Source organism: Scyliorhinus torazame, chromosome 2 (assembly GCF_047496885.1).
Source record: "Scyliorhinus torazame isolate Kashiwa2021f chromosome 2, sScyTor2.1, whole genome shotgun sequence".
Lineage (NCBI taxonomy): Eukaryota > Metazoa > Chordata > Chondrichthyes > Carcharhiniformes > Scyliorhinidae > Scyliorhinus > Scyliorhinus torazame.
In genome coordinates this window covers 375,840,277-375,867,464 of record NC_092708.1, presented here as the reverse complement: position 1 = coordinate 375,867,464, position 27,188 = coordinate 375,840,277, and the positions used below count along the sequence as shown (strand labels likewise).

The 27,188-nt window shown below is 49.2% G+C and overlaps 1 protein-coding gene across 1 annotated transcript in view; it reads right to left on the bottom strand.

Moving 5' to 3' along the window:
- Positions 1-27,188, bottom strand: part of LOC140404691 (latent-transforming growth factor beta-binding protein 2-like) — a 685,726-nt gene that overhangs the window by 259,382 nt on the left and 399,156 nt on the right. Inside the window, exons 16-18 of the mRNA XM_072493356.1 lie at positions 22,749-22,874; positions 12,736-12,861; positions 5,520-5,648 (exon numbers count right to left, since the gene is read on the bottom strand). Coding sequence (XP_072349457.1) covers positions 5,520-5,648; positions 12,736-12,861; positions 22,749-22,874 — 381 coding nt within the window. The remainder of the gene's footprint in view (positions 1-5,519; positions 5,649-12,735; positions 12,862-22,748; positions 22,875-27,188) is intronic.

Genomic DNA, 27,188 nt, shown 5'->3' with positions numbered 1-27,188 from the left:
ATATGGGGGAGGGGGATATGGGGGGGAGGGGGGATATGGGGGGGGATATGGGGAGGGGGGATATGGGAGCGGGGGGATATGGGGGAGGGGGGATATGGGGGAGCGGGGATATGGGGGAGAGGGTATATGGGGAGGGGGGATATGGGGAGGGGGGATATGGGGAGGGGGGATATGGGGGAGGGGGGATATGGGGGAGGGGGGATATGGGGGAGGGGGGGATATGGGGGAGGGGGGATATGGGGGAGGGGGGGATATGGGGGAGGGGGGATATGGGGGAGGGGGGATATGGGGGAGGGGGGGATATGGGGGAGGGGGGATATGGGGAGGCTCACCCTGCCTGCTCTGACGAGGTCGTTCACCTTCTTGTGGCACTGGGTGCCTGTCCGTGGTGTCAGGGCCGCAGTGGTGACGGCCTCTGCCACTTCCCTCCACAGACGCCGGCTGTGACGTGGGGCAACTCTGCGGCCGTGCCCGGGATACAGGGCGTCCCTCCTCTGCTCCACCACGTCCAGAAGCGCCTCCACATCGCGTGACTCGAACCTCGGGGCTGAGCGGCGGCCAGCCATCCAGTCGGGTGTTCCAGTCGGGTGTTCCGGTCGGGTGGGGGGGAGCAGCGCGGCCTTATGAGCCGTCACGCCGTGCGGTGCGTATGACGCTGCACGGCGTGAACCACGTGCGCAAGCGCGGATCCCGTTACGTCGCTGCTAGCCCATTTTGGGACGGAGACTTTCGACCCATTTTTCCGACGTGACGCAAGTCGGATTTGCGCTGTTTTTTTGCGCCGATCGGCGGACATTGCGCCGATAACGGAGAATTTCGCCCCATGTTTTCCTATGACAAGCTAAACGTGTGAACTGTGAACTTTTCTCTTGTTTACAACTTGTAAAAGTGTAGCATTTTCTTGAATTGAATCGTTCGTGTGTGTCTGTGCGCGTGCGAGTGAGTGATGTAGCATTGAGACTTTTGGAGTTAATGCATTAATAAATAATCTTCTTTATTTAAACCCACAAAACCTTGTTGTTATTAATTAAATTGACCCCACACAGTCGAAGCGCTCAGAGACACAAACACACATTCCTTTTTAAAAAGCATACTGATTATGGACAGTTAAGGAAATGGTATCAGTTCTCTCTTGAACCTGTCTGCAACAGCTCTGTGATGAGACAAAACTAATATTTTCTTTCTCAGACGCATACTCTGTCTAAAAAACTCAATGTCAACATTACCAATATACATGTCGTCTAGCCTTTTCTCATATAATTTTGAAATAGCAGAAACTGGTAAAAGCTAAAGCAAAACTGATAGCAGTTTTAATGATCTAAATGGACTGATTCATCCTGGGAAATTAGGTACACTGTACGTGATCAAACTTCATAATCTGTACTTCATAGAATCCCTACTTTACAGAAGGGGCTATTTGGCTCATCAAGTCCACACTGAAAGAACACACTACCTGTCATGATATTCAGGCAAACATCATGGTAGAAACATACATACATACTGATGGACAGATCAACGGACCAATCAACACACACACAACACCACAGCCAATCACAGGCAAGAGCATACACACTACAAAACAGGCAACATGGCACTTCCCGGGCATTCCAGCAGGAGACAGCTCAGGGCACAGAGCTCACTGCAAGCCACTCAGACATCCGCCATGTGCTGAGTGCCACTCCAAGATAGTATTAGGAATAGGTCCACAGATTCAAGGGTTATGATCGAACTTCAGTAACCAGTTTACCACTGTAAATAAATGTTAGTAATAAAACTGAGTTGTACCATTCGCAACCGTGTTGGTTCGTCTGTGTGGCAGAGTACCCAACACATCACTACCGAGGCCCACTCCCCACCCTATCCCCGTAACCCCACCTGACCCTCACATCTTTGGACACTAAGGGGCAATTTTGCACATGGCCAATCCGCCTAACCTGCATATCTTTGGACTGTGGGAGGAAACTTGAGCACCCGGAGCAAACCCACGCAGACACAGGAAAAATGTGCAAACTCCACACAGTCACCCAAGGTCGGAATTGAATCCGAGTCCCTGGCATTGTGGGGCAATAGTGCTAACCACTATGCCACCGTGCCGCCCACAGCATAGTCATTTGACTATGATTTGTATCGCAATGGAAAATTGCAAAAGCAATACATGGGATTTTCTGTGCATTTATTTTGATGTGCTCTTGGAGACCAGAACTTGGATAATTGAAGAAACAGGGGCGAAATTCTCCCCCAACGGCGCGATGTCCGCCGACTGGCGCCAAAGACGGCGCCAATCAGACGGGCATCGCGCCGGCCCAAAGGTGCGGAATGCTCCGCATCTTTGGCGGCCCAGCCCCAACATTGAGGGGCTAGGCCGACGCCGGAGGGATTTCCGCCCCGCCAGCTGGCGGAAATGGCGTTTGTTGCCCCGCCAGCTGGCGCGGAAATGCGGCGCATGCGCGGGAGCGTCAGCGGCCGCTGAAAGTTTCCCGCGCATGCGCAGTGGGGAGAGTCTCTTCCGCCTCCGCCATGGTGGAGGCCGTAGCGGAGGCGGAAGGGAAAGAGTGCCCCCACGGCACAGGCCCGCACGCGGATCGGTGGGCCCCGATCGCGGGCCAGGCCACCGTGGGGGCACCCCCCGGGGTCAGATCGCCCCGCGCCCCCCCCCCCCCAGGACCCCGGAGCCCGCCCACGCCGCCTGGTCCCGCCGGTAAATACCAGCTTTGATTTACGCCGGCGGGACAGGCAATTTCTGGGCGGGACTTCGGCCCATCCGGGCCGGAGAATTGAACGGGGGGTCCCTCCAACCGGCGCGGCCCGATTCCCGCCCCCGCCGAATTCTCCGGCACCGGATATTCGGCGGGGGCGGGAATCGCGCCGCGCCGGTTGGAGGGCCCCCCCCGCGATTCTCCGGCCCAGATGGGACGAAGTCCCGCTGCTAGAATGCCTGTCCCGCCGGCGTAGATTAAACAACCTACCTTACCGGCGGGTCAAGGCGGTGCGGTTGGGCTCCGGGGTCCTGGGGGTGGGGGGCGCGGGCCGATCTGGCCTCGGGGGGTGCCCCCACGGTGGCCTGGCCCGCGATCGGGGCCCACCGATCCGCGGGCGGGCCTGTGCCGTGGGGGCACTCTTTTCCTTCCGCCTTCGCCACGGTCTCCACCATGGCGGAGGCGGAAGAGACTCCCTCCACTGCGCATGCGCGGGAATGCAGTCAGCGGCCGCTATCGCTCCCACGCATGCGCCGCCCGGAGATGTCATTTCCGTGCCAGCTGGCGGGGCACCAAATGCCTTTTCCGCCAGCTGGTGGGGCAGAAATTAGTCTGGCGCGGGCCTAGCCCCTTAAGGTTGGGGCTCGGCCCTCCAAGATGCGGAGCATTCCGCACCTTTGGGGTGGCGCGATGCCCGACTGATTTGCGCCATTTTGGGCGCCAGTCGGCAGACATCGCGCCGATACCGGAGAATTTCGCCCCTTGTCTTTCATACTTTGGTAACAAAAAGAGTACTAACCTTGGCAACTTTGTTTGTCTTCTAAACTGACTCATGTGTAGCCATTTTCCTAAATACTGGAGTTGCTTTTACTCAAAAACATAGGGCTGGTTTCTCCAGTCGTCAACACAGAAATCGCATTCGGCGATCGGCCGGAGAATCAAAGTTTACGACAAAATCAGGGGCGGCACCACTTTCGCGATGCTCCACCCCCTCCAAAGCAGCGTACTCTGAGTACGCCGTGCCACGTATTGACGGCCTCATGATATTGCCTGAGGCCCACCCACCGATGCTCCGCCCCCGACAGGTCAAGTTCCCGACGGCGTCGATCATGTGTTGCCTCATCCGTCGGGAACTCGGCGTGGCGGCTGCGGACTCATTCCATTGCCGCCACAGTCGGGAGAGGGCCGATCCGCAAGCAGCGGGGGCACTGTGGGGTGGTGGTCCGGGGTGCGCGAGCAGGCCAAAGGGGGGGGGACTATTTCACAGGCCAGATCCGCGAGCGGCCGCTGCCATGTTCCACAGTGTGGCCGCTGCAGGCAATTCCCCGGGCCGTATCGGCTGCTAGAGCCTGGTGCTCTATGCTGCCGGCATGCTAGCCCCCAGCAAAATGGGGAATCAGTGGCCGTTTTACGCCATTTGTTCTGGCGTAAAACGCTACCGTTCCCACTTCAGCGTGGGGACATGGCCCCAGAAACGGAGAATCCAGCCCATGTTTAAATTATGTTTACTCCAAATGTCATTCAATGATGAACCCCATAGTTGAATAAAACCTAGCCAAATTTGGATTAGTATTAAGAATCATGTATATTCTGAACATTGGTGTTCACATTTTGAAGATCCTGTAATGTTTTTGCAAAACACATATTCAACAAATTGAACAGAAAACACTCAGATTACATTTTCAGGAAACTATTTGAAACAGCATGGTGTCCAGCCATCCAGCGCTCCTGCATCAGCATAGCAACTTAATTTATGCATTTAAACCCTACCCTATGATTTTCTATTTTTACATATTTAAATTAATTTTAGCATCCACAAAGTTCTATTTTTCATTCAAAAATTTTCCTTGGGAGAATCTGTCGAATAGTTCAAGTTATAGAGATTGGTATGGGGGGGCTATGGAGATTGGTATGGATTCAGTTAGTAGACTCCTTTGCCAACTCCCTAAGTGACATGGATATGAGACATAGGAATGAGGTATATGTTAGTGCCCTCATTCTCTAACAACCAATCTGACCGATTTGCCTTATAGGAGAAACCAAAGTGCAAATTTTAACTGAGGCAGGATTTCTTGAGAAAAACATTTTAGTTAAACTTTGTTGGTGAAGAAACAGAAGTGTGGATATCTTGGGTGGGTTTCTGCGACCCCCCACCGGGCCGGAGAATCACCGGGAGGCGGCGTGAATCCCGCCCTACCGCCGGATTCTCCAGCGCTGTTTTTTCGGTGGGGGCGGGAATCGCGCCGCGCCAGTCAGGGGCCGTTGGTAGCACCTTCCCCCGTTGATTCTCCGCCCCACGATGGCCGAGTGGGCACCCGTTTTTGCCGGGTCTGTACCGGCAGGACCTGGCTCTTTGGGCGGCCTGCAGAGCCTTCGGGGGGGCGCGGGGAGATCGGGGCCTGGGGGGGGGGGGGGGGGGGGCACGGTGGCCTGGCCCGCGGTCAGGGCCCACTGATCCACGGGCGGGCCTGTGCCTTGGGGGTACTCTTTCCCTCCGTGCCGACTGGTGTAACAGTCCGCCGTGGCCGGCGCGGCGAAGAGCCCCCCTGCACATGCGCTGGGATGACACCAGCACACGCTGCCACTCCTGCGCATGCGTCAACTCATGCCGGCCGGCGTAGGCCCTTCGGCACCGGTTGGAGTGGCGCCAACCCCACCGGCGCCGGCCTAGCCCCTGAAGGTGTGGAGGATTCCTCACCTTCCGGGCGGCCCGACCCCAGAGTTGTTCACACCACTCCTCAGCGCCGGTACGGCCCACCCCGCCGGGTAGGGGAGAATCCCGCCCCTTGTCTTTACTACTTTGTTAACAAAAAGAGTACTAACCTTGGCAACTTAGTTTGTCTTCTAAACTGACTAATGTGTAGCCAGAAAAGCAGGAACAGGAATACGTGCCCACTGTATTAATGCAATGGCCCTTTCCTTCACATGGCTCCACTTCACACTCATTTATATCTTCAGATCCAAATCATAAGGTGCCAATGGAAAGCGGATTCAATCACAAAAAAAAGAGAACAAAGTCATGGAATGCTAATATATAACACAATCTTACTTTACTCGTATTGCGGGTTCAGTTGTACTTTCATCACCTAAACACCAACTACTTCCTTTCAGTTCAGACAAAGGGTGCCTATTTGCAATAATATCTTTTTATAGTTGCTGATTTTGTTGTGCATTTTCAACAATTTCTGTTCCCACTGTTTTTTAGTTGTCTGCAGTGTTTGCTTTTCCAACCAACTAATGCTCACCCCCATTGTAGTATGATTGACTAGCAGCTCTGTAGTCTTTGCAGTACGACCAGGAGTGGTGGCCACTGCTGGGGCTACAAGAAGTCCCACCAGTCTTAGTGTCCTATCAGATGTAAGTCCACAGTCTCACATTGGGGACAAGAAGGGAGGTCAGGGGCGGGGGATTCTTGATGGTAAGGCCAGACTGGGAGAAAGCAGCAATAGTGCAGGAAATTGATGTACAGAGAGATCTGGGAGTTCAGGTCCATTGTACCCTGAAGGTGGCAACGCAGGTCGATAGAGTGGTCAAGAAGGCATACAGCATGCTTGCCTTCATCGGACGGTATTGAGTACAAGAGTCGGCAGGTCATGTTACAGTTGGATAGGACTTTGGTTAGGTCACATTTAGAATACTGCGTACAGTTCTGGTCGCCACATTACCAGAAGGATGTGGATGCTTTAGAGAGGGTGCAGAGGAGGTTCATCAGGATGTTGCCTGGTATGGAGGGTGCTAGCTTTGAAGAAAGGTTGAGTAGATTAGGATTGTTTTCTTTGGAAAGGAGGTTGAAGGGGGACCTGATTGAGGTCTACAAAATTATGCGAGGTATGGACAGGGTGGATAGCAACACGCTTTTTCCAAGAGTGGGGGTGTCAATTACAAGGGGTCATGATTTCAAGGTGAGAGGGGGCAAGTTTAAGGGAGATGTGCGTGGAAAGTTTTTTACGCAGAGGGTGGTGGGTGCCTAGAACGCTTTGCCAGCGGAGGTGGTAGAGGCGGGCATGATAGCATCATTTAAGATGCATCTAGACAGATATATGAACGGGCGGGGCACAGAGGGAAGTAGATCCTTGGAAAATAGGCGACAGGTTTAGATAAAGGATCTGGATAGGTGCAGGCTGGGAGGGTCGAAGGGCCTGTTCCTGTGCTGTAATTTTCTTTGTTCTTTCTTTGTTCTGAAATGGGTAATGGTGGGGGGTGTAACAGACTGTGGGGAAGAGAGAGGCACTTGATTTTGGAGAGAGGCACTTGATAATAATAGTAATAATAATAATATTTATTAATGTCACAAGTAGGCTTTCATTAACACCGCAATGAAATTACTGTGAAAATCCCCTGTTCGGGTACACTGAGGGAGAATTCAGAATGTCCAATTCACCTAACAAGCACGTCTTTTGGGAATTGTGGGAGGAAACCAGAGCACCCGGAGGAAACCCACAAAGATGTGGGGAGAACGTGCAGACTCTGCACAGACAGTGACCCAAGCCGGGAATCAAACTCGGGTCCCTGGCACTATCACTGTGCTACCGTGCCGCCCATCTGAAAGGGGGACCCATGAAGGGGGTGCCCCCTTCTTTCATGGATGAGACTTGTGCAGAATAATCTGCCATGCTTCCCCCCTGTTGAACACCTCTGCCTACAGGCCTCATAATTAAGGCACTTGTGGTAAATCGCCAATTAAGGCCCTAAATTGGGGCAAGGGCAGATGGGCCACCTTAGGTCTTGCTCACTCTCTTCCACACCCCCGCACCCCCAATAAAATTGGAGAAGGTTGGAGGTGGGAAGAAGGGCAGCAGGAGTGGACAAAAAGGTAGCGGGAAGGCCACTTGAGTAATTTTATGGGTCACCCCACCCAACCACCCGCAGGTTGTGGGAGGAAACCGGAGCACCCGGAGGAAACCCACAAACCCGTCAAATTCTGCCTGAGAAGATTAATATGTTTATTTTACAAGTATTATTTTGAAGCTTGCAGGGAACATAAAGACTGACACTAAGAGTTTCTATAGATATGTGAAGAGAAAGAGATTGGTAAAGAGAAATATAGACCCCCTACAGACAGAAATAGGGGAATGCCTAATAAGGGCCAAAGAAATGGCTTAACAATTGAATACATACTTTGGTTCTGTCTTCACAAATGAGGACACAAATCAGATCCCAGAAATGTTGGAGAATGAAAGGTTTAGTGAGAGGGAAGAACTGAGGGAGATCAACATTAGCAGAGAAATGGTGCTGAGAAAACTGATGGGATTGAAGGCGGATAAATCCCCAGGGCCTGAGAATCTGCATCCCAGAGTGCTTAAGGAGGTGGCTCTGGAAATAGTGGATGCATTGGTGGTCATCTTCCGGGATTCTATAGACTCTGGAACTGTCCCTGCATATTGGAGGGTAGCTCACGTCACTCCGATATTCAAAAAGGGAGGTAGAGAGAAAGCAGGGAATTATAGACCAGTAAACCTAACTTCGGTAGTGGGGAAAATGCTTGAATCCATTATCAAGGACTTTGTAGCGGAATATTTAGAAAGCAGTGGCAGGATCTGTCAGAGTCAGCATGGATTTATGAAGGGAAAGTCATGCTTGACATATCTGTTGGAATTCTTTGAAGAGGTAACCAGTACAGTTGACAAGGGGGAGCCGTCGATGTGGTATATTTGGACTTTCAGAAGGCGTTTGACAAAGTCCCACATAAGAGATTATTGTCCAAAATTAAAGCGCATTGGATTGGGGGAAATGAATTGAGGTGGATAGAAAACTGCTTGGCAGAGAGGAAACAAGGAGTAGGGATTAATGGATCCATTTTCAAGTTGGCAGGCAGTAACTAGTGGGGTACCACAGGGATCAGTGCTGGGACCCCAGCTATTCACAATATATATTAATGATTTGGATGAGGGAATAAAATGTAACATCTCAAAGTTTGCAGATGATACCAAATTAGGTGGGAGGGCGAATTTTGACGAGGATGCAGGGATCCTACAGCAGGATCTGGACAGGTTGGGCGAGTGGGCAAACCAATGGCAGATGCCGTATAATTTGGATAAGTGTGAGGTTATTAATTTTGGAAGCAAAAACAGGAAGGCAGATTATTACCTGAATGGTTATAAATTGGGAGAGGGGAGTGTGCAGCAGGACCTGGGTGTCCTTGTGCACCATTCGCTGAAGGTAAGCATGCAGGTGCATCAGGTGGTAAAGAAGGCTAATGGTATGTTGGCCTTCATTGCGAGAGGTTTCGAGTATAGAAGCAGGAATGTGTTGCTGCAATTGTACAGAGCCTTGGTGAGGCCACACTTGGAGTATTGTGTACAGTTTTGGTCTCCTTCTCTGAGAAAGGATGTTCTTGCTCTCGAGGGGGTGCAGCAAAGTTTACCAGACTGATTCCAGGGATGGCGGAACTGTCATATGAGGAGAGATTGACTAGGTTGGGATTGTTCTCGCTGGATTTCAGAAGAATGAGGGGGGATATCATAGAGACTTATAAAATTCTAACAGGTTGAGACAGGGTAGATGTGCAGGGAAGATGTTACCAATGATGGGTGTGTCCAGAACCGGGGTCACAGTCTGAGGATTCAGGTAAACCATTTCGGACAGAGATAAGGAGACATTTCTTCACACAAAGAGTGGTGAGTTTGTGGAATTCATTACCACAGGCAGTAGTTGATGCTAAAAATTTGAATATATTCAAGAGGTAGCTGGATATAGCGCTTGGGAAGAATGGAATCAAAGGCTATGGGGAGAAAGCAGGATTAGGCTATTGAGTTGGATGATCAGCCATGATTGTGATGAATGGCAGAGCAGGCTCGAAGGGCCAAAAGGCCTCCTCTTGCTCCTATCTAAGAAAGAACGAAGAAAAGAGAAAGTAAAATACAAATTATGAAAAATATTGCAAATTTAATTCCAGTCATAAACACTGGGCGGGGTTTTCTGCCATCCTGCCGCAGCATGTTTTGCGGAGCCGACAGGCCATTAGCTGGCAGTGGGATCTTCCAGCCCCGCGGCTGTCAACGTGGTTTCCTATTGTTCACATCCTCCACCACTGCAGAACCCACAGTTGGGACTTGCCATCGGATGGAGGGGAAAATCCCATCAGTGGGAACGGTCGGACAATTGTGTCTTTTTATAGAATGTGAATCTTGAAAGGAATCCAAGATTATATATGATTAGTCAAAGGAAAAGGAGTAAGCAGCTTTGCTGCCTTATCTACACCAAGTCCTTTTCATCCATTACCCCATGTGTTTGCTGTTCTACATTGACTCAAAGTTCACAACATCGATGGCTCAGATATAACAGGGCGAGAGGTCCATAACGGGATTTGCTGCGGCAAAATCTCAAACGTCATGAACCTGATTATCATGAAATTGACTACATTTAGATATTATGGTAAGGCTTAACGCCATTGCTCCGTGGAGAGTTGAATGCTACCCCCGCCGGCTTGATGTGCCACTGGAGGGAATCACTACTAGTTTCCAAAAACAGAAACCGGCCCTGGTGACCATGCCGGTGACGCAGAGCTGAGTGTAGTCCCCGGGTAGTGAGTGTATGGCAAACCCTGGCACTGTCAGAGGGCAGTACCAGGGGCTGCGGCCTCTAGGGGTGGGGGTTTCCATTATGTGATGGAGGGGGGAACACACAGAATAGGGATGCCCGATGCTGGTAAGGATGAGGAGGGGTGGGGTGTGTTGGGTCACTCTGATGTCTGCGTGGTGTGGGGGTTGTGACCTGAATTGAGTGCTGAGGCGGAGGCTAGCATTGTGTGTTCGAGGGTTGGGGGTGTTCCCCTTGTCTACAATGGGTCCCAGTGTGCCGGGGAGTGGGGGTTGCGCCTTTACCTTCACTTTGAGATCAGGGCATCCTTTTATCTCTGAATACCAGCTTCGCCGGCGAGTTGATGGCTCAACCCCCCTCTGTCTATGTAATCCTCGCCAGCACTTTGAAATTGCACAGGGTGCTGTTTGATCCGTCTAGAAAGGGCAGCTGTGAAATCAGTGAGTTTCATACTGCTTTTCTTGCCTGATCCAGCACTCTGTGCAATTTTGGAAAATTCCGCCCAATATTACCATTCTCTGTGTTAAAATCATTCCATCCACACTTATGCATCCCCATCTCAGGAACGTCCTACTTAAACCTTGTCACCTCACCATCGTTCTCTCTTCCTTTAAGGCCCTCTTGAAAATATTCCTCTTTGACCAAGCTTAATGTTCACGCCTCCTATTGTATCTCATTAGATTATTCATCAATTTTTGTCTGATTACTGTCTTGTAAAGCGCCTTGGAAGATTTTCCTATGTTAAAAGCACTACATTTTTACATAAAATGGTTGCGAAACTTAGAACAAGATCGCCCAAAAGGTTGGTGATGCAACTTTAGTTAGAACTTTAAAGGTTAATAACTGTAGATTTTGTTGGGTAAGGGTATCAAGGGATATGAAGCAAAAGTGCATAGCTGAAATTGAGGTAGAGATCAGCTAGGATCTTACTGATGACAAGGCTCAAGGATCTGAATAATTCTGTGTTCCCAAACAAATGCAAATTGCCGTTGTACATCAATCATGAAGAAAAAAAATGATAATCAGAAGGTTTGCAGGATATGTAACATTGAGTCACTTCCATTCCTACTGATCAGGGCCTCATTCACTCCTTCTAGGTGAAACAACAATTTATTTGTTTTATTTTATGTTTAACATGCTGCATTCACTGCTCACTATGAGGTCTCCAACATTCCAGGGAAATCAAATGCAGATTGGGTGATTACGTTGTTGACACTTCTTTTCAGTTTGTAAGCTTGACGGAGAGTTTCTGGTCGCTTGCCTTTTTAATTCCCTGCATCACTCGCAAGCTGCCTCTCTGTTGTCAGGTTCCTATATTTGTTCTTCAATTAGGCACTTCACAACTGTCATGTGAGAGTACCTTTAAGACATGGATGTTTAAGCAATGTACCTTTAAGAAAACAGTGATGTCAGAGAGTGGGTGGGGCTCAGCTCAGGTCAGCCATTTTGCAGTTGGGTTTTGCAATTTAAAAAGTGCTGGCTGGTTTTGCTGAGAGCAGTTTAAAAGTGCCTGGCTGTTTTGCTGTGAGCAGTTTAAAGGTAGAAAGCCAGTTTGAGACAGCAGCTTGAGAAGTTCTGGTTTGCTGTGAGTGCTTGAAGGGAGAAAGCCAGGTTTGAGAAAGCAGCTTGGGGTGTGTCTGTGTGTTTCCAGAGAGTTTGCAGGAAGACAGCAAGGTGCTGGAGCTGAAGTCACCCAAGCTAATATATCTCTGCCAGTCTACAGAAAATATATATATCCTTTAACCTGATGTGATACGGTTTAAAGGTGTTAAGTCTCTTGGAAGTTTGAAGGAACATTTTAAGGAGTTATTTACTGTTGCAATATTTTCTGAATTATCTTTGAAGTAAGGGGTGTTAAGAGATCCAATGTTATTTAAGATGTTAAGTTGAGTTCATGGAATAAACAGTGTTTTGTGTTTGAAAACCCACGTGTCCATAATTGAACTACCACAACCTAGGGAAAAAGCCGTGTGCTAGGAAAAGCAACAAATCCATTAAAGGGAGAGGTTGGTTGAACTCCATGATACATTTTGGGGTTCTGAAAACGTCACCCCCATAACACAACCTTTTAGACTTATGTGGAGTTCAACAGTTTCAAATCATAACCGATGTTCCCATGTTTTTTGAGCAGCAAATGATTCTTCTGGTTGTTTAATCTGTCCTATCTTCCACCCTGTTACAGACCTTCTCTTTTGTTCTTTCCTCCCCTAATTTCGTTACGCTCCCTTTGCATGCTTGAAACATGGAGCCGCCATAATAATTACCAATTTTGATGAAAGGTCACTAGTCTGAAATGTTAACCATGTTTATCTTGATTGTTATACATTTTGAGGATAATTGTATTGTATTTCATATTTGGATCAGTGTCTTACCACCTAGTGGTGCACTTCATATATCTTCACTCAATCTTATACTTAGATGTCAACATGATGTTTAGTTGCAAAAAATATTTTAAAAATAGCAACACCAAGCAAGAACAGATTTTCCAAATATATTTTACCTGTGCAGTCAGTGCCTTGCTGATTCAGCATAAATCCCGTTGAACAAATACATTGATAACCTCCCACTGTATTTTCACATTGTCCGTAGCTACAAAGCTGTGGGACTTCCCTGCATTCATTGGTATCTGTCAAGAAAAAGCATCAAGTTCAAATGGTTTTCCAAGTAATTGTATCTTACTGCTAAAGAAGAAATATGAAAGTTATATTTAGCCACACTTGCATATAACAGAGCGGTATTACATAAGGCATAAGTAAGTTTATAAAGTATGACAGGCAAGCGGGATCTACTGGTCACATCAATGGCACATCCCAGCGGTGGGTTTCCTGGCGGCGAGGTGTGCATTCAACGGGAAACCCCGTTGACAACAGCGAGACCAGAATATCCCACCACTGGCCAATGGCAGGCCGCAGCAAAACATGCAACCGCCCACAGTCTCAAAAATGTAAACTTATTAAGATTTTGTAGAAGTATATCCAACTACACTGTACTTAACAGCAGGTTTATTTTTACTACAGAAGTTGAAGACATTTCAGAATAAATAAAAGATTTTTCTCTCTCTATATGCTTGCTAAAAATCATGATCTTACCATTTAATTTGGGACGTCTGCTTAATTATCAGTGTTAATGTAAAATGGTGCCACAGTCCCAGAGGACCGTAAGCTGCTCTCTCCTTTTGAGAGAGAACTGACTGGTGGTGATTTAACTTGAGGGTCACCACACCTTCATGAATATCAGCTGATATGGCCATTGAACCTGTCGCTCTGCATCACAAACCAGCTGTCCAGTCAACTGAGCTAACTGACCCCCACATCAGTGTATATATAATATACAAAAATTATCAAAGCTATCATTAACTGCCCAGTCTAACTAATGGCAATGTCATAATGTCTCGTAGCAGGTGGTCTGAATTTTAGAAAGTGCCACATTGATAACACAGTGATTACTCTACATCTAACCAATGTTATGCTGGGTGTATGTAGCATTGTATGGAATACAAAGAGGAAACAAAAGGTTATACCACAGGGCTATTACCGAAGAAAGATCACTTTGAAAAAATGTTCGAACGGAATAAAAGATGAGTCACAGTTTATGGCCTCCTATATTAATAATTAAGTAATTCCTTTTTAAAATAAATTTAGAGTACCCAATTCATTTTTTTTCAAATTAAGGGGCAATTTAGCGTGGCCAATTTACCTACCTTGCACATCTTTTTGGGTTCTGGGGATGAGACCCACCCAGACACGAGGAGAACGTGCAAACTCCACACACACAGTGACCCGGAGCCGGGATGGAACCTGGATCCCCGGCGCTGTGAGGAAGCAGTGCTAACCACTGTGCCACCGTGCTGCCCTGATAATTAAGCAATTCTGATGAGAAAATGCTGATTAATGTGAAAAAAATAATCTAAGTTTTCATGGTTTTTCTCAATACTATTAGCATGATGCATTTGTAAGATTGTGTAACATAGCACAGAAGCAAGGTACATTTCTAAGGGTGGAATTTTGCCATTTTTCTAGCAACGTATCATCACGGGCAGGAAAAGTGAAGGGTAGCCCATTGGTTTTGCTGCCGGCTTTTCCAGACAAGTTTCGAGACACATTGTCAAAAAACCTAAAAGGCGAATCCAATGATGTCATGCTGGTGGGGAGAGCACCGAATGAGCCCGTCCTACCAGCAACTTTGGCTTTTACAAATTTGCGGTGCTCTTTAGAGTACCACCAAGGAATTCCACCACCACAGCCCTCCCCTCCCCACAGAATCCTTTGGCCACTCTCCAACTGAACCCCCAGACACCTCCCCCTCAGAACCTCCCCACCCAAGCGCCATTCCCCCCCCCCCCCCCCCTTCCCCCAGAACCACCTCCTAGGAGCCAGATGGCAATGCCTGGGCAGTGCCAGGTGGCAATACTCAAGCTGTGCCATGGAGCAGCGTCCAAGCAGTGCCAGGGTACTGCATGGACATGACCCTCTCCCCGAGGGCTGTACTCACCTGTGCGCCTCCGGCGGGATCTGCTCGCCAGGTGCATATCGTAGGGGACCGTCGGTTTACCCTCACTCCAACATGAATGGACAATGTAACGTGTTGGGATTATCGGGCATAAACACTGTTAGTTAAAGGGATGCAAATTAGGATCCCTACTTTTAAAGTTGGGATTCCCATTAAGTTATTGGTGTGAGGCGGGGACAACGAAGTGGGGAAATCTCACTAACGTAAAAGCCGTTTTAGGACTCCCGCTCAATTCTCCGGCCACAGCCCCATTCCTGCCCCCCCCCCCCCCCAAAAAATGGGAGTGAAGAATTCCCCTCCAAGTCATTTGCCAGAGTTTTCTTGTCCTGCCATGATAGGGGGCTTCACTTGCACTCCCCAGGTGCAGTGACAGGTGTTAGGAAAACAACGGTAGTTGTGTTGGTAAACATTAGAAATAAGATATAGTTTTAAGTAAGTTTATTGTTTCTGTGCCTCGAAGGGTAAAGCCTATATATAATTAGATCTATGTGAGACAAAGGTGTTTGTTTGCCAGCGGGTTGGTTTTAATTCCAAATCTGATTCTATTTTGTTGAGAGAGGGCTACGTTGTGAAGGGTAAATAAACTAATTGTGTTTGCTTAGCAACTGTGACCTTATATGGTAGAGAAGCATAGTTTAGCTAATTTGATTGCAGTTGTAGATGTGTAGTGAGAGAGAAGTTAGCTTTTATAGCTCTGCTAGAATCAGTTGGTTTAAGAAGCTAAAGAAGGAACATCTCTCTCAGCCTTACTAGAATAAAACCAATACTATGGAATAATGGTTAAGAAAACGGATGACAGAAACCGAAGGTCCAGTAGGGGCTGGTTTAGCACAGTGGGCTAAAGAGCCAGCTTGTAATGCAGAACAACGCCAGCAGCGCGGGTTCAATTCCCATACCGGCCTCCCCGAACAGGCGCTGGAATGTGGCGACTAGGGGCTTTTCACAGTAACTTCAGTGAAACCTACTTGTGACAATAAACAATTACTATTATTATTACAGAAATGAATAGAAATTTCCAAGAAGTCTGGGGTTAATGGACAGAGAAAATCGGAACCAGAACATATCACTGTTCCATAAAGTCATAGAGTTGAAAAGGCATTCAATCACGAGGCCAGAAAGATATCTGCAGCAGTGCAAAGCTTTGTGAGAAACTACTAAAATTTGGGAGACATTATTTGAAATAACTGTGGAAATTGGTGGCTGGACCTTGAAATTTATGTAAAAGCTTTTAAAACAAAGGAAACCTGAAGGAAGAGGTGTAAAACCTGAAAGTAAAAACTTGATGGAAGAAGTGGAAGAAAAACATAATTTTAAAGAAGATTTGAGAGTATGACTTTTGAAAGTGGAATTTGAAATCACTCGTCCAGAAGCCAGAGTTAAGGGAGACAAGGTGGCTTTAAGAATCATATGGGTGCGGGGGATTTTGAGGAGAAATCCACAGGCATTCACTTGGATTCAGGGAGGAGTGTCTCTTACCACAGTCATCTTGTGTGCTTAAAAGGTACTTTGTGTGTTAATGAGACCATTATAGCTTAAGATGTACTTTGTAATCTGTGTTAATCTTAAAATCTGTGTGTAATTGTGAAGCGAAGTAAATTGTATCATAATTCTTTTTTTTTCATGTCTAATAAATGTTTGTTTTCTTGTTACAACTAATTAGCGTTCCTGTGACTCTACCTCCATGTTTTAAAAAATAAAGTAAACATGAAATAAAGTACGGTCTACGGTCTATTGAACCAGGGTTCCACTCTGGGATCTTCCTGTCCAGTTATAACACCAACTGGGATCATAACTGTGATGAATGATATCTGTATACATATGTACCTTTAATGCGTAGGCCCCTTTAAGACCGGGTTTGGAACCCCGGGGGACTCCGCCTCCGGTTCCGACCTCAGGAAGCTGTTACGTTCAGTAGGCAGCGTGCAGTGAACACACTTCTCGGCAGCTGTCTGGTTTTCTGGTTATTAAAGCCTTTGTATTATCAAACTCCTCTCCAGAGTCGTAATTGAGGGTATCTCAATTTAATAACCAGACTATATCATGATGGACTGCGGTCTAAAGCCGGAGGAGCTCAATTTGGACGCTCGGTCGCCGGAAGCCACTGAAATTTTTAAATACTGGCTCCGGTGCTTTGAGGCCTATCTGAATTCCTCAGAGACTGAAGTTGACGGACCTCGCAAGCTGAGCTTACTACCTGCCCGGGTGGGCCACCGACTATCCTCCGTGATCGAGAAAGCTACGACGTACGAAACGGCGGTCGAAATCCTACCGAAGCGCTTCGTAAAGCCGATAAACGAGGTACACGCCAGACATTTGCTCTCGACCTGCCGCCAGCGCTCCGGGGAAAGGAGAGATGAATACTTGGAGAGACTCACCGCGCTCGCCAGGAACTGCGACCATAAAGAGGTGACGGCAGATGTCCACATGACCTCCAAGGCACGGTTACGCTCGCCTCTTCCCTGGAAGCTGCCCACCATAATCTCCGCACGTACTCCGCGGACCTTGCGAGTCCCTCTCGATCCCCTCCAGACTCGGCCACGCTTCAGGCCTGCGCGGCGACCCGCTCACACCGGGGGCCCCAATGCGATTTATGTGGGCAAGGCCAGCACTCACGCCAGCGTTGCCCAGCCCGCTCCGCTATCTGCGGCGACTGCGGAAAGAAGGGGCACTTCGCGAAGGTCTGCCTGGCTGGGCCCAAAGGCCAGAAACAAAAGTCTCATCGGGCCCAGAAATTGAACTCCCGGAACCACAGGCCCCGCAACGCGGGCGGACACGCCTACCTCCGACGCGTCATTGGCCTCGTGCGAGTCATGGGGGCGGCAGCGTCTATTTTGCGAGTCCGATTCAACCGAGGACTTTGACTGCCCGCAACTAGGAGCGATCACGCTCGATCAATCTCGGCTGAAGCACCTGCGAAGTTCAATGATGCAGGTTCAAATCAACGGCTGCGACACCCCCTGCCTTTTTGACTCCGGGAGCACGGAGAGTTTTATCCATCCAGACACGGTAAGACGCTGCTGCCTGCGCACCTATCCCGCCTCCCAAACTATCGCCCTCGCATCTGGGTCTCATTCGGTCCAAATCACGCAGTATTGTGTCTCAAACCTCGCTATCCAAGGCGCCATGTACGCCCGTTTTAAACTTTATGTCCTCCCTCCTGCACCCCCCTGCTGCTCGGCCTGGACTTTCAGTGCAGCCACCGAAGCCTGACCCTGAAGTTCGGCGGACCCCTGCCCCCACTCACGGTATGTAGCCTGGCGACACTCAAAGTTGCACCACCCCCTCTCTTCGCGAACCTCACCCCCGACTGTAAGCCCGTCGTCATCAGGAGTCGGCGGTACAGTGCCCAAGACATGACTTTCATCAAATCAGAAGTTCAGCGGCTACTAAAAGAAGGGGTCATAGAGGCTAGCAACAGCCCTTGGAGGGCACAAGTACTGGTAGTCCGCTCCGAGGAAAAACAACGTATGGTGGTGGACTATAGCCAGACCATAAACCGCTTTACGCAACGTGATGCGTACCCACTTCCCCGCATAGCAGAAATGGTGAACCAAATTGCCCATTCGAGTATCGAGTATTCTCCATGGTCGACCTAAAATCGTCCTATCATCAACTCCCTATCCGCCCAAAGGACCGCCCCTATACAGCCTTCGAAGCAGCCGGTTGGCTCTTCCACTTCCTCAGGGTCCCTTTCGGGGTCACAAACGGAGTCTCAGTTTTCCAAAGGGCAATGGATCAAATGGTGGACCAGTACGGCTTACGGGCTACATACCCGTACTTGGACAACGTCACCATCTGCGGCCATGACCAGCAGGACCATGACGATAACCTGAGGAAGTTCCTCCAGACCGCCCGGGCCCTCAATCTGACATACAATAAAGAGAAATGAGTGTTCCACACAACCCGGCTAGCCATCCTCGGCTACGTTGTGGAAAACGGGGCCCTAGGGCCAGACCCCGACTGCATGCGCCCCCTTAAGGAACTTCCCCTCCCCCATAGCCTCAAAGCACTCAAACGGTGCCTGGGGCTCTTTTCCTATTATGCCCAGTGAGTCCCCAGATATGCGGACAAAGCGCGTCCACTCATTAAGACCACGGTTTTTCCCCTGACGGCTGAGGCTCAGTCGGCCTTCAGTCGTATCAAAGCCAATATCATCAAGGCCCCCACGGTGGACAAAACCATTCCCTCCCAGTTAGAAAGCGACACATCAGACGTCACCCTGGCTGCTACCCTCAACCAGGCGGGCAGACCGGTAGCGTTCTTGTCCCGAACCCTCACCGCCTCGGAATTCGACACTCTGCAGTCGAGAAGGAGGCACAAGCCATAGTGGAGGCTGTGCGGCACTGGAGGCACTACCTAGCCGGTAGGAGGTTCGCCGTCATCACCGACCAACGGTCGGTCGCCTTTATGTTCGATAACGCACAACGGGGCAAAATAAAGAATGATAAAATTCTGAGGTGGAGGATCGAACTCTCCACCTACACGTACGATATTACATATCGTCCGGGGAAGCTCAACGAGTCCCCAGATGTCCTGTCCCGCGGCACGTGCGCCAACGTGCAGAAAGACCGTCTGCGGGCCATCCACGATGACCTCTGCCACCCGGGGGGTCACCCGACTTGCTCATTTCATCAAGTCCCGCAACCTACCTTACTCCACCGAGGAGGTCAAGGCCATGACCAAGGCTTGCCAGATCTGTACGGAGTGCAAACCGCACTTCAATCAACCAGACAAGGCTCGCCTGGTAAAGGCCTCTGGGCCCTTTGAGCGACTAAGCGTGGACTTCAAAGGGTCCCTCCCGTCCACCAACTGCAACACCTACTTCCTCACTGTCATCGACAAATTCTGCCGCTTCCCATTCGCTGTCCCCTGCTCCGATATGACCTCGGCCTCCGTAATCAAGGCACTGCACAGCATCTTCACCCGGTTTGGTTTCCCTGCTTATATCCACAGCGACCGGGGTACATCGTTCATGAGCGATGAGCTGTGTCAGTATCTGCTCAACAAGGGCATCGCCTCAAGCAGAACGGCCAGCTGTAACCCGCGGGGAAACGGGCAGGTGGAGAGGGAGAACGCAACAGTTTGGAAGGCTGTTCTTCTAGCCCTACGGTCAAGAAGTCTCCCAATCGCCCGCTGGCAGGAGGTCCTACCCGATGCCCTACACTCCATTAGGTCGCTCCTCTATACGGCCATGAACGTGACCCCCCACAACCGTTTGTGTGTCTTCCCCAGGAGGTCCACCTCTGGGGTTTCGCTTCCACGTTGGCTGACAACTCCGGGACCAGTTCTACTCTGGAGGCACGTGAGGAGCCATAAGACAGATCCACTAGTCGAGAGGGTCCAACTATTACACGCAAACCCTCAATACGCCTACGTCGAGCACCCCGACGGCAGGCAGGGCACCGTTTTCCTGCGAGACTTGGCACCCGCTGGCTCGCCCACCGACGCCCCCCCTTTTGCAAAACCTTTTGTAAACCTTGCCAATGTGTCAAATTCCTAATGTGTGGGGGGGGGGGGGGGGAGATATGTCAGAAAGTCTGCCAATTCTATTTAAATGTATGGAAATAAGGGGCGAGATTCTCCGAACCCCCGCCGGGTCGGAGAATCGCCGGGGGCTGGTGTGAATCCCGCCCTCGCCGGTTGCCGAAGTCTCCGGCACCGGAGATTCGGCGGGGGCGGGAATCGCGCCGCGCCGGTTGGCGGGCCCCCCGCGCGATTCTCCAGCCCGTATGGGCCGAAGTCCGGCCGCTAAAATGCCTGTCCCGCCGGCGTAAATTAAACCACCTACCTTACCGGTGGGTCAAGGCGGCGCGGGCGGGCTCCGGGGTCCTGGGGGGGGCACGGGGCGATCTGGCCCCGGGGGGGTGCCCCCACGGTGGCCTGGCCCGCGATCGGGGCCCACAGATCCGCGGGCGGGCCTGTGCCGTGGGGGCACTATTTCCCTTCCGCCTCCGCCACGGTCTCCACCATGGCGGAGGCGGAAGAGACTCCCTCCACTGCGCATGCGCGGGGAAGCCGTCAGCGGCCGCTGACGCTCCCGCGCATGCGCCGCCCGGAGATGTCATTTCCGCGCCAGCTGGCGGGGCACCAAAGGCCTTTTCCGCCAGCTGGCGGGATGGAAATTCGTCCGGTGCCGACCTAGCCCCTCAAGGTTGGGGCTCGGCCCCCAAAGATGCGGAGGGGGCGGCGCGATGCCCGTCTGATTTGCGCCGTTTTGGGCGCCAGTCGGCGGACATCGCGCCGTTTCTGGAGAATTTCGCCAAGGTTTCCAACATTCCTGGTTGGAACCTCCTTACGTCACTGGCGAGGGACAGATAAAATCAGAAAATGAGAATTTCATCAGCATGATTCTCGTTTTTTGACTCATGGGATTTTGTCATGTGCAAAATCCCAGCAAAGTATTTCAGTTCCAATGCCCACTCATTACTTTTTCATATCTGCATGAAAAACTGCAGTCCATTATCTAATAAAATTTGAACATTTTCTAGCCAGATGAAGTTAGAATCATACAGAGGCATTTAATTATGGTTGTAGGAATCTCATGCCCTAGATATTTACAGATATAAAATATCCAAATTAACATTAATATGCTTTACATAAGAGATACACTAACAAAATAATACATTTTTCTACATAATCTACCCATTCAGTGAATGATAGCATAACTAGAAACTATAATCACACATGTGAAACTCACAGTAACAGTTTTTCATGCTACAAAATATTTCACTTAGCACATTCAACCTCTGGAGCTAATCATCTTTCAAAAACAACCATTTTATGGGAGAAATAGTTTTTTTCCAAGGGGGAGGAGAAGTTGAAAATACATGAGTTAAATCTATTCCAGCTCTCCTGTCTTTGCTAAATGGACATTATGACCTTTTTCAGTGAACGTATCCTTGTTGTTAAATGATCAGTGAAAAAGTGGTCGATTTATTAGTACAGTTGTACATAGCACAGTGGTTAGCACTATTGTTTCACAGTGCCAGGGTCCCGGGATCGATTCCCGGGTTGGGTCGCTGTCTGTGCTGAGTTCTCCCTGTGCCTGCGTGGGTTTCTTCCATGTAATCCGGTTTCCTCCCACAAATCCCAAAAGACATGCTGTTATGTGAATTGGACATTCTGAATTCTCCCTCTGTATACCCGAACAGGCGCCAGAGTGTGGTGACTAGGGGCTTTTCACAGTAACTTCGCGGCCGAGGCCGTACTTAGTCCAATTTTCTGCACTGAGGAGCCCTGCTCACTGGCACACCTCAGTGCGGAGAAAGATCAGGACGCCATTTTATCTTTTGACCCCCCCCCCCAATGCGACTGCCAAATGCCTCCCAAGCCCCAAATCACCGATAAGGGGGTCCTCAGTTCCCCCCCCCCTCACTCAGGAAGGGCACACTCAGGCTCGATCCCCGTCGTGCAGAAAATTCCAGCTTGGCACCTTGGAGACCCCCACGAGTGCCGTTCCATCTGGTCCCTGTTTGTGGGAACCAGCACTGAACGGCTCGTGCCTGAGCTCTCCAAGACGAGGGGGTTAGATCCCACGCCTTGGTTAGATCTTGGGAATGTATATTAGAGAGAGACTAGCTGTCTCACTCTAACATGCAGATTTACCAGAAAGTGATTCACATCACGACATCCAGGCGAGGCGAGCCGGGTTGATCTCAGAAGAGCGATCTCCCGGCATCTACTGGCCTTTCCTCGCTGCTTTTCAAGCGTAAGCGACTGGTGGATCACGCCCTAAATATATCTGGAGAAGCAGCAGGAGTTATGCAGAATGAAAACAGAATAATTATATCAATTCAACAATAGTCCTTCTAACATATATTATGTATGTTTGTGTAGTAACATGGGAAAATTTTTCAACATGCCAACTAGAATTATAGATAGGATTACTATTAAAATTTTACAAATGAAATAACCTGTTGCCACAGATCGAACACCATCAAAACAGATCAGGATTACAAACTTATCCTTGCAATTTATGAAGAACATTTATGAAATGTTTCTTACCAACACACTTTGTTTGCTGATTATCCAACTGATAACCAGAGTCACATTTACACAAGTATCCAACTTGCTGGTTGATGCAAAGTCCTGGACCACAAATGTTTGGTGAAACGTCACATACATTTATAACTATAAGTGAGAAAACAACAAAAGAATAAAAGCATAATATCCATTTTCAGACAGTAATTAGTTTCTATGGTTAATCAAGTGAGTGTTAAAATGGAACTTGGATTGAAATATTTCTAAATGTTTAAACTCTTCACACATTGTCAATCATGCGTAACACATATCTTTTGTCAGTTTCTAATGCTTTAACATAACTGTAATTTGAAGAGTGGTTTAGTATTCAAGACAACTGTAAATTTGACTGAAGCTGTCCAGATGTATTCAATTGGCACCCCAAAATTTAACTGAGCCATTAATGTCAAACAAGTTGTCTTTGTCAATCAAAGTAAAATGCCAGAGATCAAAGAACATTTTGTTTTTTTACAAAGAAAGTTGGTTTAATTATTTTTGTAATTGTTTAGTGACTAGATATTGTTATACATCATTCATAACAATAGGTGTATAGAAAACATTACAATAAATAACCGGCATTTACAAAGAGCTTCGTGGATCATGCTGGAGGCTGATTTTGAGGGGTGAGACTAATGTTGAAACATTGGATAGAATTTTAAGGATGGTGAGTGATCATCACTTACCATCCTGAGAATCGGCGCATAACGCACTACTGCGATTCTGGGAAGTTCAATTTCAGTTAACGCTTACTTTAAATGGCAGTGGAAGGATGTCTCGCCCATGAGAGCTCTTGGCCAACAGCCCTTCAACCCAGCCAGGCACAGCACTACCATGGCCAGAAGCAAGACTGCAGTGCTCTGCCTGGAATTAAGTCTTGGGACCGTTGTAATGATAAGTCCCGGGATCCTGGGGGAAGGAAGATAGGCGACAGCTTGGGGGGTCGCGAGGGTGGGCAATTGTGGCATCAGGGGATAGGGGAGGGACTGAGCTCCAAAAAGGTACTTGGGGAGGCACTCAAACTCTGAAAGCGCCTTTATTTTTTGGCACCGCTCACCCACAACCCCCCCCCCCCCCCCACTCTCCCACACACCCTCTTTCTTGCCGGAAGTGGAGAAACATTTTTTTCTTGCTTTCCCACCCTACTCCATTCTCGTCAGCCTAATAATTGAGGTTGGACGGGAAAAAGCCTTTTTTCTTCCAATTTATTTTATTCCAGACTCTAACCAAATGTTGTTACAAAAAACATCCACACAGTGCATTAATATACACAGCTTGTACAAATTTTTCCCTCCAGTTTCTCACACCTCCAGAACATATGGGCGTGGTTCGCCAATCCCCTCCTAAACTTCTCACAACGATCTTCCACCCCGGGAAGAATCCACTCATCTGGGCCCTCGTCACGTGCACCCTGCTGTGCACCATCTTAAATTGTATGAGACTCATTCCTGCGCAAGAGGAGGTTGCATTGACCTGGCACATTACGTCGCTCCATATCCCCATCCTAGCTCGATCCCCCTTCTCTTCCCACTTGCCCTTAATCCTGACCACTCATGCTGTTTCTTTCTTTCCCAGCCATCCATGAATATTCCCAATCCTCTCCTCGCCCCATTCATCCGGAAGCAGTTTTTCCAGGAACGTATATTCCGGTAACAAAAGGAACACGGGTAGTTCTTTAAGTACAAAACCCGCACCTGCAAGCATCGGAACTCACTTCCCCACAGCAACTCAAATTTCTGTTAAAACTCCACCCACTCCTGCACCAGGGTGTCCGGCAGCTTTCCCCTCTCCAATGCTTCATTAAACATGCTCAGGAGGTGCGGGGCACATACCCCCAAAACCATTCAGCCGGGAAGCCAACCGGCCCCGGTGCCTTCCTCGACATCACTGACCCCACCTCCTCCACTAACGGTATTGCAGTGGTTAGCACAGTTGCTTCACAGCTCCAGGGCCTCAGATTCGATTCCCGGCTTGGGTCACTGTCTGTGACCCGGTTGCTCCGGTTTCCTCCCACAAGTCCAGAAAGATGTGCTGTTAGGTGAATTAGACATTCTGAGTTCTCCCTCAGTGAACTCGAACAGGCGCCGGAGTGTGGCGACTAGGAGATTTTCACAGTAACTTCATTGCAGTGTTAATGTAAGTCTACTTGTGACAATAATAAAGATTATTGTTATCACCTCCTGCAACCTTAGTGGCTCCTCCAATGTCCATCGCCTCTCCTTTCCCCACCTCTGGGAACACTTAACTCATCCAAGAAACCTCCCATATCTGCCTCTTCCGCTCCAGACTCAACAACACAACCCCTTGTAAAAATCTTCAAAGACCACGTTGATTCATTCCAGCTCCTCATTGATATTTTCCAGCTCTGTCTCCACAGTGCGCCTCCCCCCCTCCCACCCCCGGCCCCCCGTCACCTGCACAATTTCCCGTGCCACCGCTCGTCTCCTCAACTGATATACCAGCAGCCGACTAGCGTTCTCCCCATACTCATATTGGGCACCTCATACCCTATGGACGCACCGCCTTTCCCGTTGTCCTGTTGTCAATCAATCGAACTGTCCCTGCAAGTCCTTCCTTTCTGCCAAAAGCTCTCGGCCGCCAGTATCTACGGTCCACTTCCACAATACCCTCCAGCAACTGTCTCCTCCCCCCAAACTTTATCTTTATGGGCCTTAAACTCAGTCACCTCCCCCGGAACACTGCCTTCAGCGCCTCCCAGAATGTGGCTGCAGTGACCTCCCCATTTTGATTTAATCCTACATAATCCTTCATTGCCAATTGTCACGTGTACCGAGGTACAGTGAAAAGTATTTTTCTGCGAGCAAATCAAACAGATCATTTAGTACATGAAAATAAATGAGAATAAAATACCTAAAAGGGCAACACAATGTCCACAATGTAAATACATAGGCACCTGCATCAGATGAAGCATACAGGAGTGTAGTATTAATCAGGTCAGTCCATAAGAGGGTCGTTTAGGAGTCTGGTAACAGCGGGGAAGAAGCTGTTTTTGAGTCTGTTTGTGCGTGTTCTCAGACTTCTGTATCTCCTGCCCGATGGAAGAAGTTGGATGAGTGAGTAAGCCGGTTGGGAGGGGTCTTTGATTATGCTGCCCGCTTTCCCCAGCCAGCAGGAGTTGTAGATAGAGTCAGTGGATGGGAGGTACGTTTGTGTGATGGACTGGGCTGTTCACGACACTCTGATGTTTCTTGCAGTCTTGGGCCGAGCAGTTGCCATACCAGGCTGTGATGCAGCCAGCTGGGATGCTTTCTATGGCTCTATTCCCTCTCACCCGGGTGCCTAAACCTCCATCGATCCATCCCTCCCATCTGCTCCATAAAGACCTCTAACTCTCTCGCCATCCCTGTCCTCAGCACCGAATTGGGCTTCGACTGGTCCACCTTCAAGCCCAGCACACAATTAAAATCACCTTCTTACTGAAATATATCGCGACCACCCCCCCTTGAGTTTGAATCAAACCACGAGTGAAACGTTTGTACCCACCCCTTCCTCAATTGGATCTGGTCTCTTATTCGTAAATGCGTTTCCTGCAGGAAAATCACATCTGTTTTAAACGTAACACACTTGATCTTTTGGCCGGCCCATTCAACACTCGGACATTGCAGGTTACAATCCCAACCAGAGGCTTCCTCTATTAAGATCCGCCATCATCTTCAACTTCCAAACCCACCCAACTATCCACTCCCCAATTGACTTGAGCCCACAGAAATTGCCCGCCCCTTCATTCTCGCCTAGATCCTACTTAAAAAACAACTACGTCACCAAGCCAACCCCCCTCCTCCCCTTCCCTCCAGCCCTCCCTCTATCTCCCCCTCCTGTGTACCCATGCCCCCCTCTTCTTCTCTGGCTACTCATCGCAGCCCTCTCCCCCACTCTGCTTCCATTTACTTGCATATCACATGAACATGGTGGCTCCTATCTGGAGACCCAAACAAAGGACCTCACCTCCACCACCATCTCACCCATCCCGCATTCCTTTTACTCCATCCACTCTACTCGCTGACCCATCATGCTCCCCACCACCTTACAAACAAAAAGGCCCACCATCCCAAAACTCCCCCTTATCTTTTCCTAACCAGGTATCACGGGCAGGAAAGCCCAACCAACCCAAACCACAGCAAGAAATGCACATTATTAACATCACACTTTTAAGCAAAAATCAATTACCATCAACAGTACAGTTCAACAAAACCTTGACCAGTCATGAAAAGATACAACTCAACCCGTCCCTAACCCTCCGCCAGCCCTTGGTCCCAGACAAAGTAATTTGCTTCTTCAGGTGTCTGAAAATAATGCTCCTTCCTCTGGAACGCCACCCACAACTTGGCGGGGTACAACACCCCAAACCGAACTCTGATTCCAAAGAGGACCACCTTGGCCCTGTGAAACCAGCTCGTCTCTTGGCCA